Below are 13280 nucleotides of genomic sequence, written 5' to 3' on the forward strand. Positions count from 1 at the left end.
ATATCTAGAGATTATAGCTAAGACTATGAACGTTTTTAGGTCACATACTCGTGTTTCACTCAGTAAACCAGGGAGCAAGAATGTCTCCAGAAATTTGTAGCCAAGGATGTATCAAGAAAAGGATGAGAACAGCAAATAAATCTGCCTGAGCCATGAAAGATGATGCCAGCAAATCCCAGAAAGGGGGACTTCAGCTCTACAACAGCTGGAAGAAGTGTCTGGTTTCTGAAGGGACTATGAGCACAGCACAGGAGAGGGGTCTGTCTTTGATAAAAATGCCAGACACTAAAATGAGCTATTAGGTATTGTAGAAAGGATAGTGGCACAAAGCTGTATTAATTCAAATCTACTTCCCAAATTCCTTTTTTTTCTTCTTTTTTTTTTTTTTTTCCTTTTTTTTGGTGCACTCTATACTAGACTAGAAAATATAGAAGTTAGTTCAGGACCTCTTGTTCAAAAGTACATATTTATTATTTACTCTACAGGTAAACCTAAAATCAAGAATCAAGTCTCCTGCTGATATGTTCTGTTCCCTTTCTGGTAATTTGAAATGTTTGTTATTCAGCAACCTTGATCCAAACTCTAAGGATAATGAAGTCTCTAAATAAGATCTTAATTTTCAACAAATTTAGGACTTAGTCTGATGTGCTTTGTCTAAAAGTGTTGCTAATATAACTATGGATGTTGAAACAACTTACAGTGATGTAAGGGTACTTGGAAGTACTGCATTTCCTCTTCATGTAATTATTTTAAATGTTGTGTTGACAAGATAATTTATTTTCAGATTTTTTTTACATCTAATTTATGTATTGATTAGGAGATGAACTGCATCCACAAGACAAACTAACCTCCATTTACAACTTTTTCCATATTATTACTTTATGTAACAGATTAATATAAAGTTTTATTCTGCTCTGAAAAAGAAGTAGTTATGGATGACCATCATTCCTTGGTTTGCATACCCTGAGCATTTGGGCTTCAGAGAGTGGACTGGGGGTGGAACACCCTTGTGCAGCTGCTCCCTCCAGCTGATGGCCAGCTGCTGCCTTGCACATGCATTGGGCACTGGAGGACACTCAATTTGCACCATGCTAGCACCTCCCCTTACTGGTCCCAACATTTCTGTCCTCTTTGATCTCATAGTTGCTAGAAATGAACCTCGTTCCCCAAGCATTTAATTCCTTGAAAGGTACACATGGTATACACACACCATATTGCACCTGTAACCTGAAGTGTGAGTGGAATGATGCCAATTAAACAATGCTTTGTGAAGTCCCAAAAATGTTATGTTTTCCCAAACAAAGAATAAATCACATCAAAAGAATGAAATTAGCCAGACTTTATACCTTTACACCATAGCACAAAATTAATTCCATGGGATTTTCAGTACCCTTTGAATAAAAGTTGTGTTCATTATTTTTATGTACACTTTTTAGTAAGTTAGCCAGTAAGTTACAGATAAAGAAAGAAAGCCACTATATTCTTGACCTGATGGTTGCAAAGCCAGGGCAAACACTGTTTATTTAAATAATATTACCCTAGTTCTCTATTTCAACATTACATTTGTTGGGATGAACTAAATAGCAAAAAATTTCCTGGAGACTAAACTAGGGCAAAAATTATATTAAAAAGGAGGAAGTGTTCTACCTTATGATTTATTTATTCTCCGAATTTCTAACAACCACGTTTGTAAAGTTGTGCGGGGCTCGTTCATTTGAGAAGGAAATAAAATAGCTGTAAAATATGTGCAGTAACCACGTGTGGCCTCAAGAGGGCAATATGTCACCACGTCTGAAAAGTTTTCGAAGACGCTGCTAAAAATCTCTTTTTACTAAAATAGAACAGATGCTGTTTGCTTGTGGGCAAGTGCTAAATATATTGACCTCTTCTGTATCACTGACATGACTTAACATATAATGACCACCATTCCTTCTCAAAATCAGAACGTTTAACTCAGCACTTCCTATTTTTCAAGGCTAATTGGTTAGAAGAGGTTAAGTCTGTCACCTCACGAGAGATATTGTAATTCTTTGACCCATGAACTTGTTTTGCAGTTAAGATTTCTGAATTTTAAAAAAGGGAAGTGGTGATTGCCACTCTGCTAAATATGGCAACAGTAAGGAAAGATTAAGATTCACCACCTCTTCTCTTTACTCCATTATTATTCCTCTAGTTTCCTCATTTAGCCTCCTGTTATGCTCTCAGTTCCTGTTCACCTGCAGTCTCCGAAGAAATCCTGTCACTATTAGTTCCTCCATTAACTGCTTTTCATTTGCTTCCTAATTCATCAGCTTTCATTTTAGATTGCTTCTTTTTTTAGTGATCTCTAGGGGGCCGCCTTCTACACCCTCTCTAGACCCTCTCACCAATTTTTATCCCCAGATTCAGACATATTTATAGAACAAAATAAAAAAACCCCACAATCTCAGGACTTGTTTCCTTCTGTCTTATTAATTTTTAATTGCAGATTTTTTTCTGTTTTTAACACATTCACTTCTTTGCCCCCTTTGTTTTCTCTACCTCAAAAAAGCTGCAAGAGATTTGCACTGTAATACATGGCCCTGGTTTGGACTTACCTGAGACATTTTTAGGTTAGCTGCTATAGTTCTCCTGCAGCTAATGGTGCAGCAGATGATTTGAAATTACCCTGGGTGTCTTTAGTAATATATAGCTCAGTGGGGAAACATTCATTTAGTCACATGCTGGCATCAGCAGAGAAAAAGCACTTTGTAATATTAAGTTACTGTGACTTGAACATCGACACTGTCTACTACCAAAAATCTGTCTGCTTGGTCGTTCTCCCAGTGTTAGCCTGGAGAGCACTGGCCAAAGGAAACCAGAAGCAAATCTAGCTTGACCTGACTTGACCTGAATGTAAGTCAGTGATCAAAATAAGTCTTTATTAACAGTTTAGAAAAATTCAGATACAACTCCAGTTTGATACATGAAGAATACCTTAGTTGCTTGTAAGATTTATGATCTCTGCTCCAAAACCTGAAGAAAACTATTTCTTGCCCTTTGGGTTACTTTCAAAATAAATAAAAACTGCATAAGCAGACAGACAGTCTGAAACAAGCCTCTGAGAGACAGTTTCCTGACCATATTTACCACAAATTATATTCACTCTGATGCCTAATGATGACAACTATGATTGAGAGTCAGCATGATTTAATAGTTCTTTCCTGATCATAAGATACTGGAAAGGATGAAGGAAAGAAAACTAGTTGCTGTCAAAATATATAAAGACACACAAGAAGAAAAAGATATGAAGAGATTTTGAGAAGTTATGCAATAATCTTATATAAGTGGATTTGATCTTTCTTTTCAGGTTAATCCTCTCAAGACCCTTGCTCATTTGTCTTGCTCTGACTCACCTCTAGCATGTACACATTTTAAGGCAATGATGTGTTAACAGTAGATAGACTGCAATTTGATTTAGGTGAAAATTAGTGGCAATATATTATTTTAAAAATTAAATATTTAGAATACAGCATGGTGATTTTGGTACACTGTATCTTTCTGGAATACCCTGTACTTCCTCACAGAAATACATAAAACATGAGTAGCCCAGAGACTAAGTATATTATGTAACAAAACAGCTAGACCTTAAAACATTGTGAAAGGCATATCCCTATGAATGTAAAAAGCAGTGAGAATTCTCCCTCACCCCTTTGCATTTACCATTTTTAATTCACCATATTACCATGTTAGTAAACATAAATTCAAATGTAGCAATTTTCTGTTTAATAATGGAGGTACTTCAAGGAGCCATAAAATCAATACAGTAATTAACAGGATAGATCTGAAGTTATCTCAAACTCCTCACAATGAACCAGCCTTCTCCCCAGGACCTATAAGACAGCAATTACAGATGATTCAATCCTAAATAGCAGAAGATCCTTCGTGAACCATCACACTCACACTGAAGTAAATTCCCAATAGCAATTTAACTCTGTGTTTTGAAAGCTTCCAAACCTACTTCAGTGGTTTCTGATTGCCTTTCTTTGCCTTCATGAGAAAACTGAATGCACCAAACCACCACAGACAACAGAGTGTCTCTTTCATAACAGAAACAATTATGCCATAAGATTACCTTGAAGTCACCAGTGATTCATTTTCCAATTTACAGCTGTGTCCCTGTTCAACCTAGAGCCTCTGTTGGCTATCCAGGTAAGTCACCTGGCACCCACTGCTCACTTTCCTGCCTGTCCTTGGCTACAGTGAGAGCAAGAAGTCCATGTCTTGCAGTCTTGCTCTTCCATCTCTCCACCTTCAACTCTTTTATACCCTTTAGCCTAATAGCAGAGATCTGGAGATCTTCAACCAATATCAGGAAAGTTTCCAGTTCACAAATAAATAATGTGGGTGGCTCTGATTCCAGGTTGTGGCTACACTGTGGTACAGATGATTAAGACATGACAGTAGGTCATAAAGCCAATGGCTCACATAAAGCTGATCTGACTGACTGTGTAAGAATGGAAATGGAGGGCACACAAACATTTATGCAGAAGCAATTGCTCCTTGGTTCATCTAAGGTGTTCATAGCCATCCCTGTGGTATCTAACTATGTGCACAGAAGGACAGAATTATGAGGCTTTTTGTAGCCAAAGGTCTCACATCAGTTGTGAGCCAAACATTGGATCTGGGCATATCCACTACCACCAGTTCTAAATGCTAGTGAAGTCATACCCTCAAAGCAATGCCACTAAAATTATCTGGGAGAAGATTTCTTTCTATTTCTTTCTCTCCCTCTCTTTTCCCCTCCCTTCCCTTCCCCCCACCACAAGTTATTTGGAATGACTTGCCAAATCCTGAATGTAAAAAATCTCTGATCTAAAACTACTTACTGCCAAATCATTCTGAGGTCTTTACATTGGAAATTCAAACCATTCTGAACAAGCATATGCTTCGCAATAGATGCATTTCATTAGGGAAGCATAATTCCTGCAGTGAGTTTTAGATTTAAAAATGTAGATTTCGCACAGCTTAGATAAAAGCTGCCATTTAAAAAAAAAAAAAATGGCTGGTTTCAAACTTGTTCAAACTAATTCTGGTAAAGCAAATGCCAAAGAAAAGTGAATATACTTGGAGGAGCTGTTTAAAATTCAAGCAAACTGTTAGGAACTAAGTGTTTTGGAGGAACAGAGGACCCACTGTATTTCAATAGCTTCTAGTAAAGCTCTATTTGTCTGCCTAAAAGTGAGAGTTCCATATGTATACTACATTATTGCTTAATAATGGTTTAACCAGCTTGAAAGCTGAGAGGTGGGCTTTTGAAGCGGGAGAGCATCATCAGACTCAAAACAGCAAAGCACAAACTTGTCTCTCAGTACAAAATGTGAAGTGACATTTTCAATTATGCTGCACCAAGCAGCAAGACTGCTGAGAAAACTGCAAAGCTGCCAAAGAATTTCTGGATCTGATACCTCTTTCACTTACTGTTTTTTATAAACTGGCCCTCAACCAAAAGCAGTATTTCAATCTAAATTGTATGAAGCAGCGTAAGTAAGATTCAGAAATGAACCGATTTTGGCAAGCACACTATCTGTTAGGAAAAATTGTGAAATCTTTTTTTTTTATTTTTTACAAGAGCAAATATTAGAAGAACTAAGTTATTGAAAGCAAGAGAGATAAGGGGAGCACTACAACACTTTAAAAATCCTTCACCTGGTAATTCAAAAAAGCCAGGTATGTGCCACGTTCATTATGTTTGCTTTTTGCCTCCTGTTCTGATATTACTGATTTCAGTTCCATGTTTTTCTGTATTGCCAAGCTTCATCAGAGTTTTCAGTTCCTATTACTTTTTCACTACCTTAGACCACAGCTAAAACTATTTGACCTCTGTGCAAGCTTTTCCCTCTAATGATTAAAATCACCTCCAAACACAAGTAAATATCCCCTAAAGCAATCCAGCTTCTACCTTAGCTATACTGGTGTGTTTTCAGTCCACTCTCTGTCCAGAAGCAACTCGGTCCCCTTTAATCTAAACAAATTATATTCCCCTTTGTGTCAGCTCTCCAACCATGTTCTAACAAACTGGCTCTCCATTACTCAGAGACTTCAGCATCTCCAGCACAACTCCAACACAAATTTCTTCTACCAAGTCCATTAAGCACTTGCAGAAATCTACCATTTAGTTACTTTTTTGTGACTGTTCTCTAAAAATGCAAATCTTTCCCTCCCCAACAGACCAGCTATTTCTCACAGTAACAAGTTTATGATATTGCAGTCTCCTCTGCAGGTTTCACCAATCCTTAGTTCCTCCTTAACAGGAAAGTTGTTCCCATTTCTCCAATTTAAAACAGGGGTCTTAGATCTCTGCTCTCCTGGGGCATCCTGGGTTCAGCTGGGATAAATGGTTACAGAAGGGTGAGGGGTTCCCTGCCCGCGTCCTGGAAGGCAGTAAAATTTTTATCCATCTCTTTGCTGTAGGATCCCTGGGACACACTGTAACTGATAGCTGAAAACCTCGTAGAGCAGCATTATTTTATCTCCTTATCACATCAAGAAGGGTAGCCAAGGCTGACTGGGGTATGAAGTCAAAATATAGAGCCAATGAAGTTCAGGACAAGTTTATGAAACGTGACGAATTTAAAATATGGGATCAATAGATATCAAATTGCTTCTTGCAGGGGAAATTCAGCTGTCTCTTGCAGAAATGGAGCCTGTGATAAAGCAAGCTATAAATCTATACAACAAAATAAGAAAAGAAATTGGCAGTTTGCATCATACAATTAACCCTGAGTCCCACAAAGCAAACACATCTTCACTTAAATGGAGCGTCTTGCAAATGGTTGCATTTCTAACCTTCTTAATAGTGCCCTTAAAAAAAAAGTAGATGGAATTATCAATGACCACACATTACAGCACAAGGATTTTATACACATAAAATAATTGAAAATATATTGCCATTAGATCAGTCCAAAATAATGTTTTGCTCCCAATTTTTCAGTTTGCACATTAAAATGGGGTAAAATCCTAATTATTAATATGATTCTGAGCAAAACTTAACTTTCTCACAGAAAACAAACCTTGAAGCATTCTGAAACTGATCCTCTGAAGTCCTAGTCCTACATGAGAAGTGGCAATCAGCCAAATTCTTATAGCAAAGAACTCTGTTGGTATTGTCTGTTAGAGTGCTGCTGTTATATCTGTTCCTTTTTTAGTTAGTGTAACAGAAACTACAGAGCTTAATCTGCGTTCTAAAAATTCATTTGGGGCAGCTCCTAAAAGCTGAACTAAAACAATGAGAGGAACTTTCAGAATTTGCTCACTCATTTTCATATCTAACTGCAAAAATTAATTTCTGAAACATAAAAGAAACAGTCACATAAATTGTTTTGCACCCCAGAATGAAGGTGTCCATTACTAATGCTACAAGAAATATGTGCCAAAGGGTTACCTTCAGTGCATCACAAAATATGTCAAGATTATGCAATATTTATTGCAAAGCAAAAAGTGGCCCTATTTAACAACAAATGGGGCAGTCGAGTAGAGTTCTAGCTGTACATAGACATGAATATTAACAGCATGATAATGCCCATGCAAGGACATCAAAATAATTTGCAAGTATGAAAAATAACAATTTATAAATTTCTGCCCATGACTATTATTTCTTTAACTAACAAATTATTAAAATGGTCAATAAATACTTTAGTATATTTTCAACAAAACACTTTCTATGAAGATATTACGAGATTTACACTTATTCAAAATTACTCCAATAATCATCATAATGAAATACTAAAAATTCCTTGTTTTTCCTATTACCTAGCTAAAATATTACTTTCAATGATTTCGAGGATGCCAGTGGTTTCTAAATTACCATAATTCCAAAATAAAGATGAAGTTATTTTAGTTTTGTTTACAATTTTAATAAATAAAATCTATCATGCTAGACATTTGCAGCAATGCAACTGGATTACTAATGGAATAATCATGCTTATTCTGTCCTTAAAATGAAGTTCACCTTTCAGATCTGATTTCTTCAGCACAAAACTGCTCCTAACAAAAGCAACATTGAATTATTGCTAAGACATATATTTGTGAAATTAGGAAACTCCTTTTTGAGTGGGATACATCTTCTTAGATAACAGAATTAACACAAGAGCCAATTTACAATAACTGAAAAAAATAATGACATTTTTGATCCTTGTCTTAGGGAATTATGAAGCAGGAGATTTAGTAAAAGTAAGAACTTAATTGTGATACAGGTATGGTATTTTTACTTTTTGTTCACAATATTTCATAGCATCACATAAATTAAAGTACCTAAGCAAGGCATCGTATTTGTCACTGAGGAAGAATTTACCTTGGTTAGAGAGCTTTTCAAAAAGTGAAAAATTGGTTTTCAACTAGTTTTACAAGCAGAAGATTTAATAATTAGCAACAATTTAAAAACTTGGGTAAATAAGCAGTTTGGGGAAATTTATATTTCTTGAAAATAGTATAATTCTCTTTAAGTATTTCAAAAATATTCACCTGGTTATTTTTATTCTCTATTCAGGAAGCCCATTTAGTGAAATATGAAACTTAGTTATGTGGCTGCTTTTAAGTTGATGGAATACTGAGCTCTCTCTAGCAGCCCTCTTTGCATCTGCTCTTCTTTCTGTTTAAAGCCCTTCTTTTACTATGAGCCGAACACAGTATTTTCAAACTCCACATTAACATTTTCCAAACATTTATCACAACCAGAAACACTGAGAAATTGCAGAAAGTGCAGTGTCAGCAGCTGACAAGTTCCTCAAGGACAAGAGCAGCCGCTGGAATCACTACTAGAAGGGTTTACTCTGGCCACAGAACAGCAAACTACTTTTAATTGCTGTCACAAGCTCAATTCACTCTCCAGAGGAGGTGAGGAAAGGATGGAGAAGGAAGAGGGTGTTTACAGCTGCAGCAAGTTGTTACAGCTGATTCTTACTCCTCCACTCTGGTGGGATTGAACTGCAGCTGCAAGGAATCACACAAAGACAGATGGACCCTCAAAAGAGAATTACCTTTTCAAAAGGTTTGATAAAAATAAATATGATGATTTGAGAGCATGATAAGAGAAGTTTCTCTGCCACCTGTTTCTTGCCAAAAGGAAGTCAGCATCTAGTGGAAGGCATTGGTCCCTAGACACTCAACAATTCCATTCTTAAACAGGCTCTTGCAGTTCATTTGAAAGACAACATATTCACAGGCAGCTTCGATGCTTTCACAGAATGAAGAGCTCTATCTGTCAGCTTCAGCTGGACTAATTTTCAACACTACACACACTCAAAAACAAAAACAATTCACACTTACTAAGACAGTTCTTTCATCAAAGTCTGGAAGATGAGCCCCACCCAAGAAGACACAGGGAGCAGTTTGCATCATTAAGCACTGCCCTTTAGAGCTGACAGCTGCTGCACCCTCATTAATTTCTTTCTGTATTGTCTAACCCGAATTTGTATTCAAATATCTCTAGCTCAACTATTTTCCTACTAGTCATAATACTTCCCATGCCTTCAAAAGTTACAGAAATTGTACTTAGTAAGAAGGACTTTCTAGCCGTATAAAAGTAGTCCTTTTTTCTCAGCTCATACACAACCTGATAGCACAGAAGATACTGAAGATATCAGGTTTAGCATGCCAACATAACCCTTTAATGCATATGCTATGAATTTTAAAGCACTTTGAAATCTAATAGAGATGGAGCTTTCTTTTCTGAAAACTTAAATGCCATTGAGGATGGACATTAAATGTTCTGAGGTGAAGAGTTCTCTGCAATGGTTAGGAAGACAAATGCATCAGAAAACCAAAATAAACATTTACTGTCAATGTAATTAAAAATTATATTAGTGAGATGGTTAGGTCTTTATTTGGTTATTCATTCAAATTCACCTCTCCTTCCAAAGCAAATCTGTTTTGTCAAAACACTTCTCAATAAAGTCCCATCTCATGGAATAGTATATAATTATTGTTCTAGCATATTGCACTAATACACTGCTATTACTTAAGAAGGATTATTCAAGTTAATAAAAAAACCCCTGATGCTTAGTTCCACCAACACAGGAGGGAAAATAATCACTGCAAGGGAAGAGAGCTAATTAAAAAGAAATGTTGCCATTATACTTAATTTGGTAGGAATCAAAATTCCTATTCTTGGACTAAAGCAACCCTTTTAAAAGAACAAAATAGGCATATCAAGCATAATTTCATTCAAATACAGCAAAGATCCCTGATTCTCTAATATTTATTTTACGCTTCCTACAAAAAATAACTTGCTGTGTACCCAATCCTGGCAAAGAAAAGTGCTGTTGGTAAAAAAATGCTTTGCCGAGTTTAAAGGCATTGATGTAAATCAAATAATACACGTAAATTCTGTATAGTTTGTTAAAGTTTACTGTGGTCCATTATAATTACAGTAATTGCTGCTTTTGTCTACTTTCAGCAGTCACTAGATTATATTACTTCCAGCATAAGAAGAAAATAAAAAAGCAACTCCATCCCTGCCAGCAGCTCCATCTGCACATGTAGTCTCCTCAAGAACACAGCAAAAGAATATAGGATTATTGCCTTACCTCAATTTTTTCCCATACGGCTTCATAATTCTCTTGATGTTGTATATCTTGCATCAATTGTTGAATTAAAGCTGATTTATTTGAAGGAGAAGTCTCATTCCCAGCAGGCTGAGTGGCAGCAGTCCTTTCTGGCTTTTCTTCAATGTATTTTTTAATGCAAGATGCAGGCATACAAAGATCTTCATCAGAGAGGATATCACTGAGAGGCCCAGATTCAATACTGTCACCTAAGGAGGACACTATATCACTTGAAGAACTTGGTGAAATTCTACCCTTTTTTTTGTGCTTTTTTGTCTGGTATGTCGGGTATGTTTCTGGATCTGAGTTCATTTCTGACAGCTCCCAGTCATCAATGTTTTGAATGGTTTCTCTTCTGGGCTTTTGGGGCAGCAACTTTGTCAAATTTTCTAGTTTCAAAGCTAATACTTCAGTCTGTTTGAGATGTGAAGGAAGTGCTAAATATTCATCAGATCCATACCACACCTCGCTGTCCTTACTGGGTTTTTGAGTATAGTGTGGTGTTGAGGATAAGCTTTTATTTTTCTTTCTTCTCAGTAGAGGAGGGGATGAGCTGGAAAGCTCAGAACCAGCTGAAGAAGCACTTTTTTGGCTACACGTCGGTGAACTGAAGGGCTCAGTTTTACCTTGTGATTGCCCATTTTGATCTCTCTGGTTACAAGAATCTGATGATGCAGCAGAATCTGTTTCTGTCTCCTCCAGAGACTTAGAGCTATTAGAAGTAATTCCATTCTGTAGGGAAGAACACCCTCTTTTTTTGACATGGGTTGATGGAGCTGTTTTACATGTATTTCCAGGTGTTCTGTCAGTTTTCACTTTCTCTGGAGAATCATGAGACTTCCTGTGCTTTGATTTTTCTTTACAGGTGTAGGAAGTAGACTTTCCTAGAATTATGGGACTGTCTTTAAAGTGGTTATTTATTGTGTAATCAAGATTTTTATCACTGATTTTATTTAAACAGTCATATGACTGACTAACTGCAGATGGACTGTTAGTATAGGGTGGTTGTAAAGCTAGGCAAAGCTTGGACCTGTCTGGTGGATCCAACAATGAGGGTGTACTTCTACTCATTTCATTTTTAACTATTTGAGAGATTTGCCTTTTTAAATCATTGGCTTCCATGTAATCTTTAAACACATCATCTTTCAGAAATAGACCTCTTTTTGGCAATGTAGGTTGTGTAGGAGAGTCTTCATTATAGTTAAAGCAGTCTCTTATGGACCTCTTAGGTGTTGAATTTTCACAGTGAGAGTGTTTGATATTTTCACCAGCATGCTGTGGAAGACTGCACTCTGGATTCTTTGATATGGCAACTGCTTTGCTGTCAGAAGGTAAAACACCATTTTCAGAGAAAGATCCTTTAGAAGGAGAGGAATTTCCAGAAGGAGATGCTAGTGAGAGATCATGTGATGCTTTCTTGTCTTTGCTTTCTTCTCCATCTTCTGCTGAAAGGGGTACATGATTTTCTTTTTCCTTCAATGCTTCATTACACTGGGAAGCAATGGAATCTGTTGCTACTGCAAGTAAACCCACACTTCTGATAAGTCCTGGAAATTCCTTATCCATCTCACTGTAGTTCCAGGATTCAAATGATTTTGCTTTCCCTTGACTGGAGGTCATATCATCCAAAGCACCAAGCAAATCCTCACTAGGACTGTAGTCAGATAGTTCAAATGCAGTAATACCACAATCCAGAGACAAGTAATTTTGAGAACATTTGATGGTTAACTGTCCAGAATCATCAACTTCAGTTAAAGAGTCAAGACGATCCTGAAATACACAAAGAAATGGTATGCTTTTGGAATATTAATTTTCATGTACAGAACACACAAGGTAATGAAACAAAAAACAATTCGTATGTTTCACTGCCTAACATCTAGATAAGGGCTCATCACTGACCTCCTGTCTCTTTTTTCAGTACCCTGTAGATAAGCTAACCATTCTGAAATATTTGGGAATTAAAAATGGCAGTAAGATGAAAAATGCTTTATTTCAGTCTGGTACAGCAAGTTACCTAAAACCAGCAACTCACTTTTGTATTGATATTTTCCTCATTTAATTCTGCTTTCAGTTTTACTTGCTGTGTAGGTGGGGACTCAGAAATTCTATACAGCACACTTGAAGTATTTCCTGTATTGACTACATCAAACAGGAGGGAGGGTACCTTGGAGGCTGCTGAGTCTAACAGTCTCCTTGTTAATATTGTTTTCTCAAAAATCTATGCTGTTCTACAGTCTTTCAGTTGATTGGCAATTTTTTTTTCCAAGCATCACGTAGCAATGATGGACTTTAGTTCCCATAATTACAAGATAGAGATTGCTATTTACATTTCACTTTTTTTGTAGCATTATCACCTGAAAATTTATTTTCCAGATATTTAGAGCACAAATGAATAATGGAACAAGGAAAAGAACTATAATGTTAAGCCTCCAGCCTGACATGCTCCCTTGTCAATATTTTCTCAATGGAAGTCCTTCAATCTCAGAAACATGCACATACCCAGAGGAGACCGTCTCAGGTGGCAAATGAGATTTTAAGATCAGAGTCAAATAAATACTTATAAATATTTTTATCTTTTTTGAAGGACAATAAAAAAAAAAGCTGATGAGATTAAGATCCAAAACTACATGATAAATAATATTCACAGCAAAATTATATTTAGTATACAGTGTAAGTATATTTTCAGTAGAACTTCTAATACATATACAGGACTTCTGC

General features: G+C 36.5%; 1 protein-coding gene across 4 annotated transcripts in view; it reads right to left on the reverse strand.

Moving 5' to 3' along the window:
• The window catches only part of AKAP6 (A-kinase anchoring protein 6), a 265979-nt gene that overhangs the window by 167468 nt on the left and 85231 nt on the right, over positions 1-13280 (reverse strand). For all 4 annotated transcript variants that reach the window (XM_033061959.2, XM_033061958.2, XM_033061956.2 and 1 more), the window contains exon 4: positions 10545-12332. In XM_033061959.2, coding sequence (XP_032917850.1) covers positions 10545-12332 — 1788 coding nt within the window. The remainder of the gene's footprint in view (positions 1-10544; positions 12333-13280) is intronic.

The sequence above is a fragment of the Catharus ustulatus genome, chromosome 6, assembly GCF_009819885.2.
Source record: "Catharus ustulatus isolate bCatUst1 chromosome 6, bCatUst1.pri.v2, whole genome shotgun sequence".
NCBI lineage: Eukaryota > Metazoa > Chordata > Aves > Passeriformes > Turdidae > Catharus > Catharus ustulatus.